This window comes from Bos indicus, chromosome 5, assembly GCF_029378745.1.
Source record: "Bos indicus isolate NIAB-ARS_2022 breed Sahiwal x Tharparkar chromosome 5, NIAB-ARS_B.indTharparkar_mat_pri_1.0, whole genome shotgun sequence".
Classification (NCBI taxonomy): Eukaryota; Metazoa; Chordata; class Mammalia; order Artiodactyla; family Bovidae; genus Bos; species Bos indicus.
This window is the reverse complement of record NC_091764.1, coordinates 32,291,643-32,318,930: the sequence shown is the minus strand read 5'-3', so window position 1 is coordinate 32,318,930 and position 27,288 is coordinate 32,291,643. Positions and strand designations below refer to the sequence as shown.

The 27,288-nt window shown below is 37.3% G+C and overlaps 1 protein-coding gene across 4 annotated transcripts in view; it reads right to left on the bottom strand.

Moving 5' to 3' along the window:
* SENP1 (SUMO specific peptidase 1) overlaps positions 1-27,288 on the bottom strand; it is a 56,550-nt gene that overhangs the window by 12,731 nt on the left and 16,531 nt on the right. For all 4 annotated transcript variants that reach the window (XM_070789202.1, XM_070789203.1, XM_070789204.1 and 1 more), the window contains 8 exons: positions 25,478-25,649; positions 18,274-18,377; positions 17,905-18,191; positions 16,458-16,512; positions 10,778-10,816; positions 9,723-9,807; positions 9,344-9,499; positions 8,193-8,324 (listed from right to left, as the gene is read on the bottom strand). In XM_070789202.1, coding sequence (XP_070645303.1) covers positions 8,193-8,324; positions 9,344-9,499; positions 9,723-9,807; positions 10,778-10,816; positions 16,458-16,512; positions 17,905-18,191; positions 18,274-18,377; positions 25,478-25,649 — 1,030 coding nt within the window. The remainder of the gene's footprint in view (positions 1-8,192; positions 8,325-9,343; positions 9,500-9,722; positions 9,808-10,777; positions 10,817-16,457; positions 16,513-17,904; positions 18,192-18,273; positions 18,378-25,477; positions 25,650-27,288) is intronic.

Sequence of the window (27,288 nt, the reverse complement as noted above, 5' to 3'; positions counted from 1 at the left end):
AATTTAGATCCAAGTTTCTCTCCTCAGTTTTTCAGCTATTACTCAGTCCAAATAAGGAAAATTGCCATAGTTCAGCCAAGACACAATTACACCACAAAAAAAAAAAAAAAAAGCTAGAAGTTAGAAGAACAAAAAGAATCTTACACATCATCTCACAGAGGAGGGCTAAAGATGAAGGAAAAAGAAATGAGAAAAGGGATCACAGTGTCAAAGATAAAAGAGAAGCAATGATGGTCAGAGCAGCTGCTTATATTTTGTGACGGCAAGGGTCCCTCCCCTCCTGTGGTAGAGTCTTTCTGTACATGGGACTCTTCTTAGCTCCAAAAGATCTTGAATTCCCTTTGGAATTGGGGATGAAGAGTAACAAGTCTGTCTGTCTGTGCCTACTGTTTGTCTTGCACTTGCCACTCTTTCAGGGGCCCACACTGCCTCTGCCTGCTGCAGTCCCTGGTGCCTAAAGTACTGCCTTTCCTGCCTCCTTCACAGCCTTCGCCGTGAGAGTCTACTTGTCTATGCAATCTTGTTTGGGGGTGGAATGATTGTTTATGGTGTCTTGTTCCTTTGTGATTTTATGTGAAGAGCTGCCAGGCTAAGTTGAAAAGAGTGTTTCTTTAAAAGAAAAGTCTACAATGTTTTCAAACTCAGTACTCAATCCCTTGCCTGTATGTTACCACAATGACACAAATGACCACTGCTATTTGTATCTTCCTTCTCAAGCAGTACACCAGCCAAACTATTTTCTCATGCATTTAGAAGTAAAATGCATCACTAACAGTAAAGTCTAACTTTTAACCCTTCCCAATTTCACACACTGAAGCCTTAGAACAGACTTTGGAAAAAAGTGTTCTAAAAGTCCTGAGCATGACAGTGTTCTGAAGCAGAGATCAAGATAACTTTTAGAAAAGAAAAAGCTGTTTTCCTACTCTATCCCTCCAGACTTTCCCCTCTACCTCCTCATTCTTATTTTTAAATTAGACTTATCCTTGTCAACCACAAAACCCAAAAGACTAAGCAACAACCTCTGAATGTTATAAATCAGAAGGTCACTCACTCCTAAGACCTAAACCTAATAATACTATAGAAACCACGATAGCAGACTTAAGGGAAGCTCTGAGTTACGGCATCCCTCACTGTGCCCAGGACTTTTCTCAGATGCAAATTAAAGTAACAAACGATTAGAATTACTGCAAAAGTTTTAGAGAAAGACAGGCAGCATCTACTTTTATGGAGTCATGACAACTGTAATTACTATTCTCCCTGTGACCTGACATAAATCCCTAGTTTATCAAAAGGACTAGTTCTATTAGAAACACTTTAAAGAGGTAATCTATAATGATGTGGAATTGTCCAATGAGTCATGTTAGAAAGACTACATTGTAACTTCCATTCTGATCATTAGCATATGGGAGACACCATCATATTCACTTAACTACTTTATTTCATGTTGTCTCATTTTCTTACCTTTTGATTCAATCAGTTTTTCTTTCCTAAGAAAAATCTATTTCCTGTGCTAGGTTTGTCTAGTCGAGTTTAATGTTTTATAGGCTGCTTCTTCTCTTACTGAGCATCACTTAGATTTAACATCTGCTGAAGGCCCTGCTTCCCTGGTGGCTCAGACGGTAAAGCATCTGCCTGCAATGCGGGAGACCCGGGTTCGATTCCTGGGTCAGGAAGATTCCCTGGAGAAGGAAATGGCAATCTGCTCTAGCACTCTTGCCTGGAAAATCCCAAGGACAGAGGAGCCTGGTAGGCTACAGTCCATGGGGCTGCAAAGAGTCGGACACGACTGAGTGACTTCACTTTCACTTCACTTGGAAGCAATTAATAATTGAGACAGAGGTGCTGAAATCTTCAACATTCATACTTACGTATGAATTTGTCTATTTCCCCTTCCAGTTTTTTCAGTTTTTAGTTTGTGTATTTTGAAGTTCTGTTATTAGGTGCATACATACTTACGTTGTTACTCCTTTTGATGAATTTCCCCCTTTACCATTATGAAATGTCTATCACTGGTAATATTCCTTGCTCTGAAATCTACCAGTGTGATATTAATATAGTTACTTCACCTTTCCTTTGTTTATTGTTTATATGGTATGTTTTCTCCACCCTTTTACTTTTAACCTGTATGTGTCTTCACATTTAAAATGTTTTTTAAATGTGACATATTTTTAAATCTAATCTGTAATTTCTGCCTTTTAACTGGATGCTTATACTGTCCAGTACGGTAGCCATTAGCCAGATATAACTCTTGAGCACTTGAAATTTGACTAATTCAAATTGTGTTGTAAATGTAAATGTGTTCTAAGTGTAAAATACGTATATTTTAGAGAAGGCAAAATATATCATTAATAATATTTTAATATGTATTACATGCCAAAATAAACATATTTTAGATTTATTGGGTTAAATAAAATATATTATAAAAATTAGTTTTACTTGTTTCTTTTCCTTTTTTAAAATGTAACTATTAGAAAACTTTAAATTACATATATGGCTCACATTATATTTCTACTGGGTATGCTGAGTTTGGTCATTTACATTTAATGTATTGAGACTGTTGTTGTTTAGTCACTAAGTCACGTCCAACTCTTTGTGACCCCATGGACTGCAGCCCACCAGGCTCCTCTATCCATGGGGTTTCCTAGGCAAGAATACCAGAGTGGGTTGCTATGCCCTCCTCCAGGGGATGTTCCAGACCCAGGGATTGAACTTGAGTCTCCTGCACTGACAGGCAGATTCTTTACCACTGAGCAACCAGAATACTGACATGGCTGGTTTTAAATCTACCGTCGTGTTCTTTTCTTTTTTCTGTGTCTCATCTGTTCTTTGTATCCTTTCTTTGCCTTCCTTTGGATTGAATATCTTTTAATTGCATCTTATCTCCATTACCAGCTTATTAAAATACCTCTTTGTTTTTTTACTGGTTGCTCTAGGATTTCGTCTGTAACTTATTGTAGTCCATCTTCATAAAACATCATACAACTTCATACATTGTGTAGGAATCTTACACAAGTACATACTTTCATTTCCCCCTTTTGTGTTATGATTATCATATATTTTACTTTAACATGTTATAAACCCTACATTGTTGTTTTCTTTATTTGACTAGTCCCTTGTCTTCCAGAGATAATAAAGGATGAGAGTGTTTCCACTGTTCTTCATTCCTTGTGTAGACTAAAACTGTCAACTGAAATTTTTCCTCTGCCTAAAATATCCTTTAATATTTCTTAAAGAAGTCTGTTGGTGATGAATTCTTCAGCATTTGCTTGCCTAAAAAAATATAGCCTTATTTCTTCAAAGATACATTTGCTGGTATAGAATTTAGGTTGACGATTTTCTTTTTCCTTCAGTATTTTAAAGATGTAGCTACACTGTTCTCTGGCCTACATGGTTTCTGACAGATCTCTGTTCCTCTGTATATAATATGTCTTTCTTCTGGTTGCTTTTTTCATTATTTTTCTCTTTATCAGTGGTCTTTAGCAATTTGATTACTATACATTTCAGTATGGTATTTCTCTTTCTTGGGGTATGCTGAATTTCTTGAATCTGTCAGTATGCTTCCAAATCTGGAAAATCTTCTACCATTATTTCCTTAAACATTTTTTTGATACCACTTACACCCCATCTTCCCTTCTGGGACTTCAATTACATGCTTAGACTTGATATTGTCCCTGAGCTCACTAAGCTCCAGTCATCTTTTTTCAGCCTTTTTTTCTATTTCACTTGGATGATTCATACTGCTCTATTTTCAAGGTTACTAATTTTTCCTTCCACAGTATCTAAACTGTTAATCTCATTTCATGTATTTTTAATATCAGATACTAAATTTTTCATCTCTAGAAATTCAATTTGGATCTTTTTTTATATTCTCAATTTTTCTCCTCATAATGTCCACTTTCCTCTACTTACCTGAACATGTGGAATATTATTTATGGTATCTGTTTTAATATCTTTGTTGGCTAATTTTAACATATTTTTCTTTTCTGGGTATTTCTGTAGTGATTGTTTTTTTCCCTTTGTTATAGTTTTCTTCTGTTTCATGCCTGGGAATTTTTAATTAGATGCTAGACTTAGTAAATTTCAATGTTGTTGGGTTCTGTCGTTACCAGAATTTGTTGTATTCCTTTAAATATTGTTGGGTTTTGTTCTGTGATACACTTCAGTTACTTAGATCAGTTTCAAGCTTTAAAGACTTGTATTTAAGCTTGTTACCATGGGTCCAGAGCAGCCTTTACTCTAGGGCCTGCCTTTCTGGCCCCACTCTTGAGGCAATGCCCTTTTGAGGACTCGCTATTCAATGTCCTACAACTCTTCTACTCCCGTTAGTGGGGACATAATCTGTTCTTGGCACCTGTGTTAGCTCTCAGGCTTGTGATGATTCCTTCTTCCTGGTGGTTCTTTCCACAGCCACTGGTAGTTTCTTGCCATATATGTACAGATCAGCACTCAGCCAAAGATTCCAGGGGGGCCCTCTGCACATCTCTGGAGCTTTCTCTTTGTTCAGCAACTTCCCCACCAGTATTTATCTCACAAACCTTAGCCACTTTGGCCTCCATGAACAGTGTCTCCTCTACTCAGCAAGACTGCCAGGCACTGCCAGGTTTTTACCAACTCTCTCCCTTTAGCACACCACCCCAGGAAGCTGTGGGAATCACAGGTTCATGCTTTTCACTTCCGTCCTCTCAGGAATCACTGTTATCCAGTGTCTGAAAATTGCTGCTTCAGGTGTTTTATCTACTGTTCTATTTGAGAGAATAAATCTGATCTACTTTATTCTATCATGACCAGAAGATGTCAAACTTATTTGTATGCCTAAATAATTTTCACGTATTTCTAAATTTATCTGATGCTTTATAAAACAACTATTAGGCCCTCTAAGAGCAGAATTAGCAGGCCATAAAGAGAAACACAAAGCCTAAAGTAGTCCTCACTTCAGGATCATTAACCTGAAATCTTAGAGTTGTATTCCATAAGTTATTCAACTCTATCTTCAGGAAATAATACACAATTTCTATTTGCTATTTCAATTGACATTTACTTAAAAATACTTCCTTTTGTTTCTTTTTTTTAATTTTTATTTTATTTTTAAACTTTACAATATTGTATTAGTTTTGCCCAACATCGAAATGAATCCGCCACAGGTATACCCGTGCTCCCCATCCTGAACCCTCCTCCCTCCCCATACCCTTCCTCTGGGCCGTCCCAGTGCACCAGCCCCAAGCATCCAGCATTGTGCATTGAACCTGGACTGGCGACTCGTCTCATACATGATACTACACATTTGTGACTTTCAATCTACTTTTGCAACTAATTCCTCCTCTCTTTAACCCTGTCTTCCTTCCCTTAATTAGATATTTCTATCACTAATCACCAGACCTGGTACAGAAATCTCCATCTATATGTTCTCACCTTTCCAGTCTCATTTTGTAACTCTTTGCAAGGCAGCCAGTTCCCACATTCCAATTTTGAGAAGTTTCATTTTCTTACAGTGAGGTACAATGTTAATCCTTTCATTAGTCCTTTGAATTTGCATAGAATTTAGCTATTCACTTATATACAAATCCATTCTTACAAATACCTTGGAAAGCTTATTGCAAGAACAGGCACTGTGGCCTACTCTTCTTTTGGAAAAACGACTTGAGAAAGAGTAGCCTAATGGCTATTTGTACATATCTCAAATATAGGACTTCTTGATTTTATTTTCCTTATAAGCTAAATCTGATACCTTTCATTTCTAGGATCTTATATTCTTTGTCTGTAAAATGTCAATCACCTTTCTTGGGAGAAAATTTTAATGAAGTCTATAAAACTGACATGAGAAACAAAAATAAAAGAAAGGCTATTAATGAAAATATCTATTTGAGGGAAGGAGAACAGGATTGAAGAGAGAGAAAATTACTTGCAAAATATTGAAGGTTCACAATTGAGAAACAATTAAATATTTCAAAATGAGTATGAATACGTAAGGATATCTACTAACTCCCCTTCAGAATGTTATCAGCTTTTTAAGGGCAGTAACTCTGAAAGTGTGAGAAGTGTGGTACTTTGAAAATGATGCTTTTTAAAACAATTATTAAAGTACTTATTAAAACAGTTCTCATCATCATCATGGACATGTGAACTGGCACCTGCTTTCACAGTTAACATTATTCTCCACTCAGAAGACAAGGACTCCTTACAAACGGGTAAGTGTGGTAGAGATAAAGTAGACAAGGGATCTTTCCTTCCCCTTTTCTCTTCTAAATAATGCAATTTCCATTAACTTTGCTTGCTAAAAATCCTCTGATGGACCCAGGGAATGGAAAATATGTTCTGATGAACGCTGCCTCTGTAAGGGAGCTCACTGAGGTAACTACCACAGTATGTATAACAAGAACTCAGCTCATGTCCTGCTCACTGCTGCCCCCTAGAAGTTTTTGGGTAATTTACAACAAACAAGCTGCAATCCCAATAGAATAACTGGGTCCCATTTAAAAGCAGCAGGTAAAAATTGCCAAGAGACCTCACATTAACATCTTCAAAGAAAAATACTTAATTGGTGGATACTTTTGACTGTTCTCGATTTTTATTTTGCTCTTTGATTTGGTGAGCTCTTTTTTTTCCTGTTATTTTGACCCAATGTTCTAATACCACTATTCTGGGCCACAAGAAGCAAGAGCTGTTTCTTGTAAAGCAAGACGGTATCTCAAACCATGCCTTCTTTACTATTCTTTGTCAAAGATACTATTCAAGGAGTGATGAACTTCTGAAATTTTATCTTATAAACTCCCAAAGGCAAAGAGAATGGGCTAGTTCAACAAATCCCACAGAAAATCAACCAACTGGACATGATATATGGCTCTAAAATTCCCTATATCTAATCCTGAAACAGGATCCAACTTAAGATTCTAAGGTAGTATGATATAACAGATAAGACCCAATGCTTGAGTCTGAATCCTGGCTTGCTATTACAAAGTCATGTATCTTTGCAAGTTTCTTAATCTTTTTATGTCTTATTTCTTCATCTATTAAATGGAGATGATAAAACTATAGCATCCATCTCCACGAGTTGTGGTGACTATGACATGAGCAGAACACATAAAACACTTAGATTAGTGCCTAACATGAGGTAAATGTCCAACTGATGTTGGCCAAATATTAATATTTGGAAGGTCATACACATACAAGGCCAGGATACTGGTATCTAGAATATTTGGTTTTTGTTCAGTTGCTAAGTCAGGTCCGACTCTTCTGTGACCCCATGGACTGTGGCCTGCCAGTACATGGGATTTCTCAGGCAAGAATACTGCAGTGGGTTGCCATTTCCTTCTCCAGGGGATCTTGCTGACCCAGGGATCGAACCCATATCTCCTACATTAGCAGAAGGATTCTTTACTGCTGAGCCACTTGGGAAGCCCCCTAGAATATCTAGTGCTTACTATATTGAGTATCTAAAAAGTTTCCATAGCGATGAAACTTGAGTACACCCAAGATTTTAGGCAGGAATGCTCCTAGTAAGGAGGCAGGTACTTAGGGGAAAACCCCAACCCATTTCTCTTCTTTTGCTGTGAAAATATCCTTGTGAAATAAAACAGGCTCCTACAGGTTTAGGAACAGGACAGATCAGTTTGAAGATTCTAACACAAATAATCTACATAAAATAATTAGAACATTCGGGAGCCAAGAGCCGTAACATTTTTAAACTCAATACCTCAAATATTTAATAAAACTTCTTCAATGTCAGTTTAAAACATATCATGTACAAATATAGGCTATTTTAGAAAGCTTACCACTCATAACCTAAGTGACCTAAATACAGAGAGAAAGGGTAACAGAAATGGATCTCTATATGGAAATCCCAAAGTATTCCTTCATGTGCTGCAACATGGTCAGCTATTAAATATTTGCTTAACAAAAGATGTGAACTGCATGGCAGGTGGCTTAAAGAGTAAAAATACCAATGAGTAAACGTCCTCTCTATCAGTATCCAAATCTTCGATACACAAAAAGGTAAATCAGCAGGACAGAATCAGCTGTCATAGCTTTCTCCATTTTCCTGACTAAGTGTGAGGCAGTATGGTAGAGATACATATTTTAAACAAACATCTCAGGTGATTTTTTTTTTTTTTATGTACCTTAATATCTGGGAACTGCCTTTAGTCTGCACTTGATGTTCACGTTCTATTTGAATATAAAAACAAGTGTGAGATTACCTCATCGTTGAGCCAGTTAAGGTGATTTAGAGTTTGAATATCTTTGCGTGTAATGGTCAAGCGGAATGCTTCACTCAAAACTTCATCCTGGTTCCCATTACGAAATACATTCTTTATTTCTTTCTCCATTTCCTAAGGAATCAAGAAGTGTCAGAGATTAGGCATACATGGTCTTGGATGTACCAATTTCTCATCAAGCCCCATGCAATCCCCAGACTTAAATCAACCATTTACTCCTAACATTTTGGTTTCTATTCCTTCCAGTAATCTCCTGATTACTTCCTTCCATCCTAGCTCTTCCTCCCTTCTCTTTTTCAGTACATTTCAGACCCTTATTTCATATTATTTCTTGAGTCTGAAATAACCTTCTGCTATCAAATTTCCTAAGCCCATTAAAAGACCTAATTATATATCTTCAGAGCAAACAATTTCCTGAGAAACAGACTCTTTCTCAAAGGTAATAAGGAAGTAAAAGTAGTGATGTCTTTTAGACACATTTTCCCAGAAAAATTTGTTTTTTTAAATGTAAAAATGTAGAATTCAGCACAACTTTAGTGTTAATAAATGTGTTATACTCACCAGCTATATGACAGGTTTTCAAACAGAAGAATGAACTAAGAAACAGATTATTTTTAAATGTATGCAGACTTTTATGTATTTTCCAAATTTTTATACTGAGTTTTTATTACTTAAAAAAATGGTAAGGCTCAACTTATTATTTGATGTAAAAGTACTATACATATGCATTAAGTATAAATGCACAGGAAATGAAACAAATTTACTGAATGCTTTTTCACTGAAATCACTACAAGTCACCCATAATTCTTTCCTGCATTTTCAGTAATCTTTCAAAAATAAAGCCAATATTGTTACACAATACAAATGAAAGCAGGACTATGGAATACAAATTAAATACCAGGTGTTCTACTACTGTTTTTTTCCTGTCTGTTTTTTGGCTGCACTGCTCAGCATTTGTGATCTTAATTCCCTGACCATGGATCAAAAACACCCTGCAGGTGGAAGCACTGAGTCTTAACCACTGGACCGCCAGGGGAGTCCCTGATCTATTACTTTTATGTTTGAAATCTGTCCAAAGAATTCTCTCTAAACACAACACTTGCCAGTGTAGGAATTTATATTATATAATTTACCTCTGTAATTTCAGGAAATTCATCTTCGCTGTCAGTCAATTTATGACCTTTTTTCCCTGTTTCTTGGGCGATCGTGACCGGGATCTCCTTTTCAAGAGGCACACGAAGATGCAGTTCTACTGAATCATGTACTGAATGTTCCTGTTCCTGCAGTCTCTGAAAGACAGACCTTCAAAATAAGTGGAGTACAGAAATCTACTGCTTGTCTACGTACAATGAGTAGGACTAGCTGGACAGACCAAGAACACAGAGCATAGCAAGGCTATGCTACCATACTATCTTGCAATTCAACAGCTTTGATTCCAAATTCAGGTAACCTTCCAAAATTAGTTTCAACTTGGATGTGCTATTCATTTATATCTCAAAAAAACTTTTTTACCTGGTTTTGAAGCTGTAATGCCAGTGCTTTCTGCTCTTCAATCTGGCGCAATCTTTCCCGTGCTCGAGAATCATAAACACTAGTTCTAGGAAACAAAAAATGCAGACCACTCACTTAGCATCAAGAACACTGCTGATGCACAATTAGCATTAAATATAAAACTCTCAAGAGAAAAAGCCTAAAACCCTTATACTAACTTATAAGGTATACTAACTTATACTAAGTACACTTGCTTTAAGACAAAGTGAAACTACATGGTGTTACTGAAATTACCTTACTAGTTTTTTGAAATGATGAAAATTATTAATTTGTTGTTAAACATGAACAAGTGACTTTGTGGGTATTTGTAAATGTGTAGTCTTTTTTTTTTTTTTTAAACCATGCTTCTAAAATTAAGGAGAAAGTAAAGCTTCATTCTGGAAATCCAAAAATGAGATTGAATCCCAAAGACGAAAATAATACAAAAGATGTGGGTTCCATTGCTGGTTGGGGAACTACGATCCCACATGTCACAGCTACTAAGCCCACCTGCTCTGGAGTCTCATGTCAAGGGTAGAGAGCCTTCATGCCACAATGAAAGATCCCATATGACATGACAAAGATCTTGCATGCTATAACTTAGACCTGACGCAGACAAATAAATAAATATTAAAAAAAATCTGCCAGACCAAGGGATTTAGAATAACCAAAGTGAGTCCTTGAAACTAGAAACTAAATGTTCAGTGATTCTGCAAATTCCAGAAATAATATTATCCAATAAATTAGTTTTATTGATAGGAAAATAAAGGCATTTATTTTCCTTTCTGTTTAATAGCTAACTGAAACATTTTTCCAGTTCAATTAGGTTTCAACAATTGTTACAGCTTTAATAAACCTGAGCACAGAAATGTTCCAACTCCAAAAAACTTTTAAAACTCAGTAACTTAGAAGTTATTTTATAAATAAATAGGAAATTTTTACTGACTAAAAATAGGTAGCAAGATTGGCTAATTGATTTCTTCTAACTGAAAAGAAAGTGATGAAGAGGCAAAATGATACTAAAAATAATTACTTACAATTCTTTGATCCACAGCTCTGCCTGGAAAAAAGTAGGACTATGGGCAGGAAAAGAAAAATGTGACAAATGAACAGGAGACTTAAAAGAATATCAAATATTTTCATCAAAAAAACCAATCATTTAATAGTTTATACAAATGCTTTATAAGTATGGGATAAATAAAAGGACCTAAATTACATAAAACAATTCTAACTGGGAAGCAAAGGAAAACAAATATGAGTCATTTGCGCACATATAGTTAAAAAGATGACCCAACATTCAGCAAAGAAATTAAGTTTAGCATGCTCCTTACTTGTAAGAAAGACCAACATGACATGAAAAATACATCATTTATCAAGGTAATATATTATAACTAGAATGTTCCTCTTTCCAAATGGCTCAGATTGACAGATTTATTAATGGCTTAATAAAATATTATGGGTTGTTGGACTTTTTGTAGGTCTGCTTGAGTCAAAATACATTCAACCACATCACAGTAGATACTGAAAATCCCCACTCACAAAGTAGTCCATATCAAATGGCTAATGAACCAATGAACCAACATGGATAATCAGCAATATGACTCCCTTCCAAAGATAAGAGACCAGTTTTATTCCACGCAGCTCTTGCTGACAACCCAAGGGAATAATGCTAGCAGAGTCACAGGTATGCTATTTGTTCTAGAGCCTTTTTGCTCTTCTCAAACTTTCTTATCTCATTGCTCATCTCCCCTCTAACTGAAGGAGTTCTCACAAAACCAAAAGAAAGGCAAGTGAGCACTTTTCCAAAGAAAACTTTCAGATATGCAGAACAAGTTAACAGAGTGTCAAACTGAAAGTTAAGAGACTGGAATCTCTTAGAGCTGCCCCTGATTAGCTTTGTGACTTTGAGCAAGTCACTTCCCTTTACATGGACCTCAATTTCTGGGTTTGTAAATATGGAGATGAGAGTCCCTTTCAGTTTTTAAACTTCTACAATCTGTCCTGTAAAGGCAAAAATAAGGGCTCAGAGGTAATCCTTTGCTCCTAAGCCTAACTTCTGAGAATCAGTATTCCCAGTAACCCTTAGTTTTGGGCTTTAGTGATAAAAATACTGTTCTATTACCTATTCACTGTCACTGAGGTCAATAAGAGGAGAACACAGAGAAGGAGCCCATCTCCTTAATGCAGTGAACAACTGATGTAACAGCCAAGAAAGAAAGTCACAGAGATCAGTGGAAGCACTGAGACAGACTACTTAGTGTATGATACTAAAGATAAATGAACGTGAGAACACATCTATTGCACAATATGACGATGTGACAAGCAATCACGCAGAATTTCACGGTACTGGATCATGCTACTCAAATCTGCTCCCCATGAAAGAGAAAAAAAAAAACAAAGTCGCTCAGTCGTGTCTGACTCTTCGTGACTCCATGGACTACATAGTCCATGGAATTCTCCAGGTCAGAATATTGGAGCGGTAGCCTTTCCCTTTTCCAGGGGATCTTCTCAACCCAGGGATTGAACCCAGGTCTCCTGCATTACAGTCAGATTCTTTACCAGCTGAGCCACCAGAGAAGCTCAAGAATACTGGAGCGGGTAGACTGTCCCTTCTCCAGCAGATTTTGCCGACCCAGGAATCGAATCAAGGTCTCCTGCATTGCAGGCAGATTCTTTACCAACTGAGCTATCAGGGAAGCCCAATGCTCCCCATATTAGAATATAAACTTGATGAGGATAGGAATTTTTGTCTTTTGTATTTACTACTGTATCCTCTGTACCAAGAATAGTGCCGGACATCTAGCAGACACTCAATATTTGTTGAATAAATAAATAATGTAAAGGACAAGCACTTCTCTTTAATGCATCAAGGTATCTATTGGTGTAGGAAAGTAACACACAGAAGGAAAGGAAAAGCAAAATCCCTTTGCTTTTCAGAGATTACATATTACTTCTCATATAACTGATGCAATAAGCACCTACTTAGTACTTTATGTACAAAACTCTCCTTGGGAGGTTTTACATATTGGCAAAGCCTTATGATAATCCTCAAATTATTAAGCCTCAATATAATGTGTAATAGAGAAACATTACTTATACTGTAGAGAAAAGGAAACTGAGTTCAAAAGAATAATTTGCCCTGGAAGAGTCACGATTAGAAACTACCTCAGTCCAATTCCAGACTGTGTTCTATTATTGTAAAGTGTCTTCTAATAAACCAAAGCATTAAGCCACAATGGAGATGATGAGTATTTGGACTACTCAAGAGAGTATTTCAGGCTTTCTAGGAAATTTGTTATTTAACCAAGATTTATTTAAGTACTTTTAATGCGCCACGTGCTATTATTGAAAGCAGGAGGTGGTGCAAAGACATTAGTAACACAAGGGACAGAGACAGAAGTACTGGAAGAAAAGACTAATGATATCTGGAGAAGCCAGAGAAATGTCCTGAGGAAAAAACCAACACCTGAGTCAGAGTTTAAAAAGCAAGATAAGAGTATAACAAGTGGACAAGGAGAGAAAGCAAACTCCAGGCAGAAGGGGGAGGGGTTGGAATGTATAACAACACAAAGGCATAAAATGCATGGCATATTCTGGGAAATAAGGGCAGATCTTCATTGCTGGAACTTAACTGAGAGGCAGTGGTGGGAGATTAAGGAGCCAATCAACCAAGCCTTGAGAGAGCAGGCTCCAACTCTGATAGACAGCATTATCCAGTGAGCCTCACCCAAGACTACTTCTCATCCATCTCACGTTCAGTCATCAGTAAAAGAAATTCTCCATAAAGGAAAGACAGACTCAGTAAAGAAGAACTCAGAGCACTCATTATATGAAATCAACTTTTTCCCAAGAAAGAACACCTATTTTTGTGCATACATATAAAACACTTTTATAAGTGTTTTATCTGTAAGTTTACCTTCACAACAATTCAATAGTAAGGTATTAATACTGGCATTTTATTGATAAGGAAACTGAGGTTTAGAAGAGTAACTTGTTCAAAGTTACATGAAGCCTGGAAAAGGCAAGATCAGAACCCAGATCCAACTCAGAAAAACCCCAAAACTATAAAGAATCTAAACTGTAAAGTCTTCTTGAGAAACTATACTAACTAGAGAATACTTTTTTTTTTTTTTGAGAATACTTTTAAAATATCTAAAAAGCTTACCACATACTGGGAAATTGCAAAGATGTAGGGGAATTGAGATAAGAAAGAATATCTTATTATCCCTAATCGTCTCAATGGAAAATTGATAATAGTATTATCCTAGCAATTGATTGCCAAGGCCCGATATGGCAGACATAGCAATCTAAGTATTAACAGTAACCTACTGGATTACCATACTGGTTCAGCAATACGTGAACTGTGAACTTCCTGATGTTCAAGCTGGTTTTAGAAAAGGTAGAGGAACCAGAGATCAAATTGCCAACATCTGCTGGATCATGGAAAAAGGAAGAGAGTTCCAGAAAAACATCTATTTCTGCTTTATTGACTATGCCAAAGCCTTTGACTGTGTGGATCACAATAAACTGTGGAAAATTCTGAGAGATGGGAATACCAGACCACCTGACCTGCCTCTTGAGAAACCTGTATGCAGGTCAGGAAGCAACAGTTAGAACTGGACATGGAACAACAGACTGGTTCCAAACAGGAAAAGGAGTACATCAAGGCTGTATACTGTCACCCTGCTTATTTAACTTCTATGCAGAGTACATCATGAGAAACGCTGGACTGGAAGAAGCACAAGCTGGAATCAAGACTGCCAGGAGAAATATCAATAACCTCAGATATGCAGATGACACCATCCTTATGGCAGAAAGGGAAGAAGAACTAAAAAGCCTCTTGATGAAAGTGAAAGAGGAGAGTGAAAAAGTTGGCTTAAAGCTCAACGTTCAGAAAACTAAGATCATGGCATCTGGTCCCATCACTTCATGGCAAATAGATAGGGAAACAGTGGAAACAGTGTCAGACTTTATTTTGGGGGGCTCCAAAATCACTGCAGATGGTGATTGCAGCCATGAAAATTAAAAGACACTTACTCCTTGGAAGGAAAGTTATGACCAACCTAGATAGCATATTCAAAAGCAGAGACATTACTTTGCCAACAAAGGTTCGTCTAGTCAAGGCTATGGTTTTTCCAGTGGTCATGTATGGATGTGAAAGTTGGACTGTGAAGAAAGCTGAGCGCCAAAGAATTGATGCTTTTGAACTGTGGTGTTGGAGAAGACTCTTGAGAGTCCCTTGGACTGCAAGGAGATCCAACCAGTCCATTCTAAAGGAGATCAGTCCTGAGTGTTCTTTGGAAGGACTGATGCTAAAGCTGAAACTCCAGTACTTTGGCCACCTCATGTGAGGAGCTGACTCATTGGAAAAGACTCTGATGCTGGGAGGGATTGAGGGCAGGAGGAGAAGGGGACGACGGTGGATGAGATGGCTGGATGGTATCACCAACTCAATGCACATGAGTTTGGGTGAACTCTGGGAGTTGGTGATGGACAGGGAGGCCTGGGGTGCTGCAATTCATGGGGTTGCAAAGAGTTGGACACGAATGAGCGACTGAACTGAACTGAACTGGATTACAGAGGAAGAAATACTTGGTACCTCTCAGTGGGGTGAAGTTTCATACGGAAGATCATATCTAAACTGAGACTTAAAAGATAAGAAAAAGACTACTGACTGATAGACAAGTTGAAGGGGGAAAGGGGGAATATACCAGGCAGAAGAAACACTTCACATATTCATGTGAAAGTATGAAAATACCTATCATCTTGTAAGTCAGCATATAATAAACACATGAAAGAATCCAGTATTTTGCACATGGCTCCTTCTCTCACCTCCATTATGTCTCTCCTCAAATGTCATCTTAGCAGAAATGTGCCATGACCATCTAGATAAATAGCACTCCCAATCCCCAGTCTATATATTACCCTGCTTTATCTTTCTTCATGGTACTTATCACTACCAGGTATATGTATATTTATTTGTTATTATTTGTCCCCCATCCCTCTCCTTTGTTGTTGTTTAGTCACTAAGTCACGGCCAACTCTTTGCAAGTCCATGGACTGCAGCGCGCCAGGCTTCCCTGTCCTTCACTATCTCCCAGAGTTAGGTCAAATTCATATCTATTGATTAGGTGATGCTATCCAACCATTTCACCCTCTGTCACCCCCTTCTCTTCTTGCGCTCAACCTTTTCCAGCATCAAGGTCTTTTTGGTACAATTAGGATGTACACTTCTTGAGAGTAGGAACTTCATTTTGTTAACTGCTATTACCTCCAGTGTCTGTACCAGTACCAGCACCCCTAGGCTATCAATAAATATCTGTTAAAGAAAAAATGTATGAGAGGAAGCAAGGCATGTGGAGGAAGAGTGCTGAATACTGTACTAGGAGTTCAGGCTTGATTCCACATCTTATCAGCCACTCTTGAGGGAGTTTAATGAATGATTAGATAAGCACTTTAGAAAGTTCACTCAGCAGAACTGAAGATGGACTAATGAACAAGGCAAAGAATGGGTTAGAGAACACGGTGGAAAATGGCATGAAGAACACAATGGAGGTTTGAGGAAAGGAGATCAATTAAGAAGGTACTGAAATAATTCAAACAACACATAAGAGTGGTCTGAGTTGAGGCTGTTTTATATTACTTAACTCTTAGTGAAGAAATTGTGATTAAAGAGAGGGAAAACAATGTTAAGAATGTCCTTTAATCAAAGTTTACCTGGGAGTTGGAATCTGGGAGTCTTTCACTTTGAGTAAAATCACAGAGTCTGATCCTAAAGAAAAAACACAAGGGCCTATCATTAACAAAATTCCACATGGCTGTACCTTCTAGATGTCTGTAGCTTAAGTTCCCATACTTTGCTATATTCTATTTCCATAAAAATAACACAGCATAAGGATAAAGGCAAGATGGAAGAGAAAGACAGGCAGGTCCCTTTTCATTGAGCCACAAACAGGGCTTAGTGAAGAGCCTGTCTCACAAATAAAGCCAAAGAAAAGTATATATGCCCTTCAGCATCTTCTCCTGGGCTGTGCTTGTTCCCTGTGCTTCTTTCTTCTATTCCTGAGAAATAAGAACATGCCAAGATCTCTCAAAAGTCTTTAGTTCATGAACCAGTATGAGACTGATCAAGGTGCAAGAGGGAAGGGAAGGAGGAAGGGAAGAGGGGGAAGGCAGAAAGAAAGAAAGCAACAGCTATGTGAGAAGCAGCAGAGTCCAAACAGTACAAATTCTAGCACTTATTTTCTATTGATAAAGGTAGGAATCATATCCTTCTAAAGCACTATGATTAGAACCTCATTTAGAATATTTAAAAAATGGTATAAGGAAGTAACTAAACCATTCCATATTGTATATTTGTTCCAGTTTAGTTGTATCTAAGCATCTGACATAAAACAAATGCTTCTGAGATTAAAGGCTTTTAATAATAATTCTCAGTAAATCACCTCACAAAATTTTAAGTTTCTGTGAATTTGTGTAGCCATATAATGATGACACCAACAATTTTTATCCCCAAGTCAGGAACAGATTAAAAACCTTGCTTTAAGTTACATGCCTAAATACATACCATAAATACACACATAATACATACCTAAAGGAGAGGAAAACTAAGCAAACACACAAACAACTACCATAGTAAAACCTTTAATTAACTGGAATTCCAAGAGACTAAATATTTTGGTTAGCTGAAAGTTAGAAAATTCTGTTTTCAAAACTTGCTGACAACCATTCCAAAATGCATAAACCTACTACACAGGTTTTATAAGTACTACTTATTTAAGAACTTTTACTTCAATTCTTAATTGATATTTCAAAACTCCTAGAACTTCAGAGTACTTAATTTTCATTGTAAAGTACTAGAAACAGAGAAAGTACTAAAGTAAGTGGGCTTAATATACTCTGACAGAAGACTGTTCAGGAAGTTAACCTTTTAAATATTATATGAAATCATTTGCCTCTCAATCATTTGTAAGAAAAAAGTAAGCTACTTATATGTTTCATTTACTCATGGCATGGCTAACTGAATTAAATGTATTTAAGGTATCTTATATCTTAATTAAGTTACATGTGTATTACTACCTTGCCTATAATTCATACAATTCTCATAGATCCAATAAACCGCTCACTGGTTCCTGAAACTACAGCTGTACAATTCCATTTTTACCTTCAGATTCTGTATTTGAAGCTGGTAAGTTATCTGCCTGATATGAAAGAGAGTGGTCATGTTCGGGTTGATGGACAGGATCAGAATCTTTGGATCCAAATGTACCAGCATCTGGGGTGTAAGATGGTAAGGAAAACACACTGTGGGACAACTGTTCCTGGGCAGTTAAAATGCTGGCAGATCCAGATGAAGAAGTATCAGAGCCAATGATCTGAGTTGCACAAGAGTTTCCATTTTTAAACAGTGGGTCTTTCAAAGTATTCTTACTGGAACTAAGACATCGAGACCTAGCAAGAAAAGAAAACAATTTCAACATTCAATAACAAAATGCAGAATAAAATTCATTTGAAATATGTTTCTGTGACTCACAGGTGTAAAGGAAAATGTGTGGTGGGTTTGGCTATAGAGAACTGCTTCCCTGTGACTATCTGTAGCAGCTGTCTGTAAATCTCTCGTTCTTCCTCTTGAACTGTCTGTAAAAGAAGAAAAAAATCTTAAATACATTCAATGAGGCAATGTTTCTCTAAGTAATATCTAGACTCCCAGAGCTCTGTTAAAGCTCTGGCAGTGTCTTGATGATAATTAAGACTTATGGTTCATTAATAATATTCTACAAAATTATAAAGCACACATAAGAGAAGTGAGTGAAGCAAATACTCAACAGTATATTTTGGAAAATTACAGCAGCACACAGAAACTGTAGGATATGAAACTAGAAGGCCATTTTTGCATCACTGATTGTCCCAGAAATAAAACATTAAAAAAAAAAAAATGAGGACTCTAAACAGGACTCCAACAAAGTCCTTGACTCCCGATACCTGTTAGAAAAATCACAAGGAAGTAATTGGAACAGTCAAGATCAGAGCTATTTCCTATTCTACCCAATTTTTAAGAGTTTAAGTATTTTCCAGAGATGGTTTTCATTGTCAACTTTTATTTAGGCTTTTTTTCCCCGTAAAGTTCCAACACTGAATTTAGGGAAAAGCATATATTCCACAGCATAGTTCACTTACTGACCTAAACACCTACTATGCTCCAGGCACTAGAGATGCTGTGCTGAATAAAATAGTCTGTGCCTTGGGGAGCTTACATTAAAGGTGAAGGACTGACAAACAAAAGATTAGTCAAGTAGCATGAAGAAAACTGAAGAGAACACAAAGTGATGGAGGAAGAACAGCAAGAACAGATAAGACTTCTCTAAAAAGGTGGTATTTCTACAGAAACCTAAATCAAAGGAATAAATCAGTCATAGAAATTTATAGAGTATTCCAGGTATTGGCAGAACAAATGCAAAGGGCCTCAGACAGGAATATGCTTGATGTGTTCAAGGAATAGTAAGGTCAGTGTGAATCAGTGTGAAAAACAGTGAGAAATGAGGCCATTTAGCAGAGAACCAGTTTACGTGAGAACTTGTAACTGTAATCATGTACCCACCCTGCATAGATCCCCTGAAGTAATGGGCTGCATTCATTAAATAACATGCCCCAGGATTTTAAAAAATCTTATATACTGTTTAAAAAAACATCAACTTTCATAAAATAATCACACTTCGTGCCAGTGCTAGCAACATCCTACACTGCAACATTTCAGTACGCACATAAGCATTTCATTCGATTACAAAAGTTTGTTAAAAGCACAATGAATAAAGCAATGATAGAGGCAAAGGTAAGAGACACTAAATTTTTTCTTCTTCAATCTTTTTTTTCAGTTCAGTTCAGTCACGTCCGATTCTTTGTGACCCCATGAACCACAGCACGCCAGGCCTCCCTGTCCATCACCAACTCCCGGAGTCCACCCAAACCCGTGTCCATCGAGTTGGTGATGCCATCCAACCACCTCATCTTCTGTTGTCCCCTTCTCCTCCTGCCCTCAATGTTTCCCAGCATCAGGGTCTTTTCCAATGAGTCAGCTCTTCGCATCAGGTGGCCAAAGTATTGGAGTTTCAGCTTCAGCATCAGTCCTTTGAATGAACACCAGGACTGAGCTCCTTTAGGATAGACTGGTTGGATCTCCTTGCAGTCCAAGGGGTACACAGTAAATTTCAGTTACATTGTCAGTATAATGTTACCAATCTAACAAGATACACCTTGCACTGTGCAACTTGACAACCCCTTATGAGAAAGAGCTATCCTTAAATCTGAATAGTTGAGTGATCACAAAAGAAGTAGTTGAGCATTTATTTGGTGGCAAAATAGAACCAAGAGAAGAAACAAATTTGCAATGTTCTCTATGAAGAAAATAAATACCATTATCTTACCCCTTAGACCTTAATATATTCAAGACAATGGTGGTCCTCTTTTTTTAGTGTTTGTGAAGAGACTGTCTATATATTTTTATAATTAAAAATCATAATTAAAATAAATGTCTCTTTATCCAACTCCTTGCAACCCCATGGACTGTAGCCTGCCAGGCTCCTCCGTCCATGGAATTCTCTAAGCCAGAATACTGGAGTGGGTAGTTGTTCCCTTCTCCAGGATCTTCCCAACCCAGGGATCAAACCCAGGTCTCCTGCATTGCAGGATTCTTAACCATCTGAGCCACCAGGGAAGCCCTTATTAAAACACAAATTTGCTATTATGAAAATTCTTCAAATACATAATCGAAAGAAAGCAGCATCATTACAGATTATTAGGGTGTAAAAGAGATCTTTGCCAACTAACTCCACTGTGATCTATATACTGGAAAGCTGTACTATCTGGCACTTTAATGACTGAAATTCTGAATACCTCAATATAAATCTTGATTCCACTTTCCCACTATACCAAATAACCTAATCCACAATACTGTGGGGTTAACAGTATGTTGTTTTCAAGGGTGGTAAAATGGAGGGAGGGAAGGGAAATCAGAAGTGAAGTACTACACCTGGGTCATAGATATTAACTCTAAATTGTAGTTCATTTCCACTATCTCAACAAATTACATCTTAAAAAGCTTTGACTGTATTATCTTATCACAGGAAGAAAAGTAAAGCAGATATACTGGTATAAGAGGCTACTCTGTATATGAAGGGAAGGCAAAGAAATACCCCCAACACTTAAAGACCTCAAGAGAACACCAAGAATAGATGAGATAGAAAGGATCTTTGTGGTACCCTAAATACTACAAACAAAAGGGGAAAAGTATGGGAGGGATAAATCAGCTTGAGATTAACACATACGCACTACGATTACAAGACACACAACAAGCAAGGACCTACTATATAGCACAGGGAACGCTACTCAATATTCTGTGATAACCTATATGAGAAAAAAATCTGAAAAAAGAATAAATATATGTATAACTGAATCACTTTGCTGTACACCTGAAACTAACACAATATTATAAATCACAATTCAATACAATTTTTTAAGAATTAAACCATAAAAAGTTAGAAACATTTCCCTCCTCCCTCCTATCACATAAGAAATGTTTTCTTGGAATAAATTTTTATACTTATAAATAAAACATGAAGAACCAATATGCCATTAAGTGACTCATCTAATGCAAATTACAATAAATCTAGATTAATTCAACACAAAGTTAACTTTTAAAAATAATTTAACACACACACAAGTCCCCAACAAATCATTTTCTTCAATAAATATATCTTCAAAGAAAAGCTTCTGTCTGAGCCTGAACAACCTCATAGTCATTAAGACAACAAAAAATGAACAGAAAAAAATGTCCAATACTCCAAATTATTTGAGGTCTCTTCAAGCCCCATTGGAGAAGGCAATGGCACCCCACTCCAGTACTCTTGCCTGGCAAATCCCATGGGCGGAGGAGCCTGGTAAGCTACAGTCCATGGGGTCGCAAAGAGTCGGACATGACTGAGCAACTTCACTTTCACTTTCAAGCCCCATACTTTCAGTTTAAACTGATTATGGTTTAACAGACACTTGCCCCTTAGAAGAAAAGCTATGACAAACCTAAACAACATATTAAAAAAAAAGTCCTCTACTTCAAATAATTATCTGAGATCTCTTCAAATCCCATCCTTTCAGTTTAAACTTATTTATGATTTAACAGACGCTTGCTCCTTGGAAGAAAAGCTATGACAAACCTAAATAGTGCATTAAAAAGCAGAGACATCACTTTGCCAACAATGGTTCATACAGTCAAAACTATATTTTTTCCAGTATTCATGTCCGGGTGTGAGAGCTGGACCATAAAGAAGGCTGAATGTCAAAGAACTAAAGCTTTGGAATGGTGGTGCTGGAGAAGACTCTTCAGAGTCCCTTGGACAGCAAGGAGATCAAACCAGTCAATCCTACAGGAAATCAAGCCTGAATATTCACTGGAATGCCTAATGCTGAAGCACCAATACTTTGGCCACCTGATGCGAGGAGCTGACTCATTAGAAAAGACCCTGATGCTGGGAAAAACTGAGGGCAAGAGGAGAAGGAGGCAATAAAGGATTAGATGGTTGGATGGCATCACTGACTCAATGGACATGAGTCTGAGCAAACTCAAGGAGGTAGTGATGGACAGAGAAGGCTGGTGTGCTGCAGTTCACAGGGCTGCAAAGAGTTGGACACAACTTAGCGACTGAACAACAATAGTACTTGTTAAACCATTTTCTATTGAGTGAGCAAATTAAGAAATTAAGAGGAAAGGAAGCTATAATTGGGTAAAATATTAGAGCAAAGGAGGTTTGCTAATATTATGTTATAAATCTAATAAATGACCATAGAAAGTTTAATAAGTTTAAGGATAATTAGTAAAGTATGTTTTTCTTAAAAAAAAAAAAAAAAGAATAAACCCACCAGTGTCATCTGTAAGGCAGCCCACCATCTTAAAATGCTGCTTAATATGTAGCACAGAAGCATGTCTGGAAGCAATATATAACTGAAAAGAAACTACCTGTGTTATTACCATTTAACATTTCTATTTTTTTCTTAGTATTTTTTCTTTCCCAAACAGAAACTCACATCCTCTGTAACAGTACTAAGAGAACATTCTGTGATCATGGAAATGTTCCTAATCTGCACTATCCAATATTGTAGCCACTAGCCATGTATAGCTACTGAGTGCCTGAAATGTGGCTAATGTGACTGAGAAACTACATTTTTATTTTATTTAAATTAACTTGAACAGCGCATGTGGCTAGAGGTTACTATTAATTAGATACTATTGTTCTTTAATGTTGCCCTTGAATCAGCCATCAGCCAAGTGGTAGTACAGCCACCACATGCGTATTTCCAAATTCCTCTTCCTCATATATATCTTCAAATCTCTGTTGTAAAACTGAACAGTTCAGTGGTGACACGTTAATTCTATAGATGGCTTCATATTCCTGAAGATGTTAGACAGCTCCAGACGTAAGATTATACACTTCTCCTTCTTTAAACATAAGCAACAGCACCTCCCTTGGAGATCCCAATATTTCCATGGAATATAACTTTTCCTCCAGTTTATAAGTTTTCAGCAAGGAGATCCAACCAGTCCATCCTAAAGGAAATCAGTCCTGAATATTCACTGGTAGGACTGATGCTGAAGCTGAAACTCTAATACTTTGGCCACCTGATGTGAAGAATTGACTCATCTGAAAAGACTCTGGTCTGGGAAAGATTGAAGGCAGGAGGAAAAGGGGACGACAGAGGATGAGATGGTTGGATGGCATCACCGACTCAATGGACATGAGTTTGCGTAGGTTCTGGGAGTTGGTGATGGACAGGGAAGCCTGGCGTGCTGCGGTCCACGGGGTCAGAGAGTGGGACATGACTGAGTGACTGAACTGAACTGAACTGATAAGCTCCCATCAATAATCTTACTTCAGTGGGAAAAAAGTAATATTTTAATATGTATTATCTGTAACACCTAAGATTAAACATCTAAATAATCTGTTGAGAGTTTCATTTAATAAAGTTTGGTCCAATATTTTTACAGACTACTTCATATTTCTATACTACAAGTACCCTGCTTTTCACAGCAGATTAAAGGCCTAAAAACAACTGAGGTAAAATTTTCTGCAACTTTTATTCCATAGGACAGGTTCAATCCTTGGCATCTTCTTGACACTGCAGAAGGAAAGAGAAACCAGCCTCCCATTCTCCACTGACCCAGCCTGTGGCCTGGAGGGTAGACTGGAAGAACGAAAGTATTTGGTCAGCCCAAGTCCTCAGGTTGGAAGTGAAGGTGAAAGGAGGAGGGGGGGCTGAGTTGTCCCAAATACTGGTTGGCTAATGAGTGAATGGTGTGGGCTTACAATGTACATGGTTTGAAGGATACTCGTGATCCCAGCAGCTGCCACAAGAGGCAAGGAGGGGTCTGGGAGGCCTGCGTCCTGCTGCCATGCCGTCACTCTTTCCCCACAAGTCTCTCTGTAATCTGCAGACTGCCTAGGCTCTATAAGAAGCACAACTCCTACAACTCCAGTAATTAAAAAAAAATTATATATGCAGTAACTGATGGTACTAAATTCAGTGTTACAAATGGTACAGTGAAAAAGAAATAGCGTTGCTCAGCTATCACTAAAGGCAACTGTTGCCAGTTTTGTCTATCCTTCTCCCTGATGATTCACTAGTTTTGTCACCCTCTGTGAATACTGTAGATTCAATACAAATTTAAAACCAAAAAACATACAGCATTTTTAACTAACCATGTCACAAATAATCAAGTTTTGCCACCTAAGAGATCTTCACCACCAAATTACGTAACTGTTTAGTACGTAACACTGTATTTTTGACTTCAGGCTCTGGAAGCTCTTAATGGGCAGGAACCACATCACCATGTTGTGTAGCAGAAATCATACCACACTGGACTCATGCAAAAGAACTGGGTTGCAGGCTGACCGTTTATAGTTGTGTGACTTCTGACCTTTACTTTCCAACCTTGTAAATGTGGTTATTACCTCATCTCTATCTATTTCATAGATTAAAAGAATTCAAAACAGTAATATATGTGGAAAGCACATTGGAAAATCTAATGCTATCTAAGTGTGAGATCATTATTCATTTGTATCTCCACAGCAACCAGTCCAAAGCTGACTAGATGGATAATAAATATTTAATTGAACAGGTTTAAGTACATTTCCTTACTGTATAAATTATACATTATATTTACAGAAATGATTTTTTTCCTTTAGGTTTACTGAATGAATATTACAACCCAGTGTCAACACATCTTTCTTGTGGAGAAAGTTTATGATCTCAAAGATTTTACTCATAATGAAAAGATGTAAATTGTTTAAGTGCCTTCTTGATTTTTCTTTTATATTGAGGAAAAATTATCCTGGTAAGAAGGGCGGGCAGGTATGTTATCAAATCCAGCAAGGTTAACAGTTTTGCCACATGAAGCTAGAGTTTTAGGAAGGGTCCAAAAAAGAAAAGAGATAGTTTGATGTATGAGAAGCCACTCAGACAATACTGAAGATTAAGTCTGCTATCCAACAGGAATACAAGATGGTAAGAAAAATACTGCTAAATTATCTCCTTAATTTTTTTAGGACAGATGACAGCACTCAAAGAGTAATCAAGAAAAAAAAAAAACCACATAAAGAGTTAAGTAAATGCAATGGTTAATAAACATCTAAGTCAGAGGGAACAAATAGCTGAATGTAGGGCAAGTTTAACCTTTAGCAGCTTTTCCTTACCTCTTCTGCTGTGCTAATATGTCGTCTCTGAGTTTTCTTGGGGCTCAAAAGATTTCGACGACATGCACCACTCCAAGATGGACTTGAAACAGGCTTAATAGGAAAAGATTTTTCATATGCAGACATGTGGCAGTGATGGTTTGACTTTCCTGTAAAATTGTTTGATAATCCACTAAAAAAAAAAAAATAGAGTTTGTAAGAAAAGACATGAAAATCTCAGCAAGTGATTATTTCCGCTTTCAAGAAATAATAGAAACAAAAAATTAACAGGTAGAATGACAGATGTACCTTGTGAGGGAAATGATACATAAGTTGCTGTTTCAAGTTCTGCCATTTATGAAGTCTTACACTGCCAAACTATGTAATTATCAAACATCTAAAATTTTATTTCTTAGTTTCACCATCTATGACAGAAAGCACATTGGATTAAATTTCTTCAGAAAATCTGGGTTCAAGGTACATTAATAGGCACACATTTTCTATTTATTCCCTGCAGGCCCTCTTCCAGCCTTTTGGAGGAAAATACTTTAAGACTAAATATGCAAAGATGAATAAAGCTAAAGCTCAAATGAGTCTTTCAATTGAATTTTAAAGTTTCCTAAAAGGCCAACAGAGGGCTCCCATCTATCACTAAAAACAACTAGAAGGCTTATTATGAGGCTGCATCACTGTGACTTCTTCTGGCCTCTCTGCTTACCTCTTTTGAAGAATTGTTTCTTTATACCATATCTGCTTCAAATAATGCAGAAAATTGACACTAAAAATATTTTTGTGGACTCAAAACCCAGTTTTATCTCTAAGGTTAGGTTAATAATTTATAGTTATTTCCTATATGTTCTTCTTTATTATCACTCAGCTACTTACACTCATAATTTTCTTTCTGCTGAGGATGAAGAATAATGTACATAGCTAACTAAGCTGAATTTATTGAAATGAACTTTTTAAATCAATACATGTGGTCTGAATCCAAAGGAAATCAGATTAGATCTAAAGAAAATAAAAATGTACATATACTCTAACTATTTCAAACTCTGATGATTTTTATGTGTGATGGAGTAGGGAAAGGAGCGAGAACTCAGAATCTCAGAAAAAGGCTTCTTTTCTTAGATGGGTAGATGCAGCCAGAAAAAGATGGGAAGGCCAATACAATTTGCTTGGTAAGGATATAATGGATTCCCCACAGTGTCTTTTGTATTTATTCTTCCTAGAGTGTGTGTGTGTGTTTTAACGCAAAGATTCTTTTACCTAAAGAAACAGCATGAGGGCATCCTGCAATGCCAGAAAGCAAGGGAGCTACCAACAGCCAACGAGGTTGAATCAGACACTGATGGAAGACTGAAGGAACTCCCACTGGCCAACGCTGTGAGAATGGAAGCATTAGAAGAGTAACGATTGTCATAGATTGAATTCATCTGAATTGATCTGAACCACATGAAGTGGCTAAAACTTACTTTGAAAATTGATAATGAAAAAGAAAGATTATCACATAATCTGCCTTTCCAGAGGGTAACCAAACAGCTCTGCTGCTGCTGCTGCTAAGTCGCTTCAGTCGTGTCCGACTCGGTGCGACCCCATAGACGGCAGCCCACCAGGCTCCCCTGTCCCTGGGATTCTCCAGGCAAGAACACTGGAGTGGGTTGCCATTTCCTTCTCCAAAGCATGAAAGTGAAAAGTGAAAGTGAAGTTGCTCAGTCGTGTCCGACTCTTTGCGACCCCATGGACTGCAGCCTACCAGGCTCCTCCATCCATGGGATTTTCCAGGCAAGAGTACTGGAGTGGGTTGCCATTGCCTTCTCGGACCAAACAGCTCT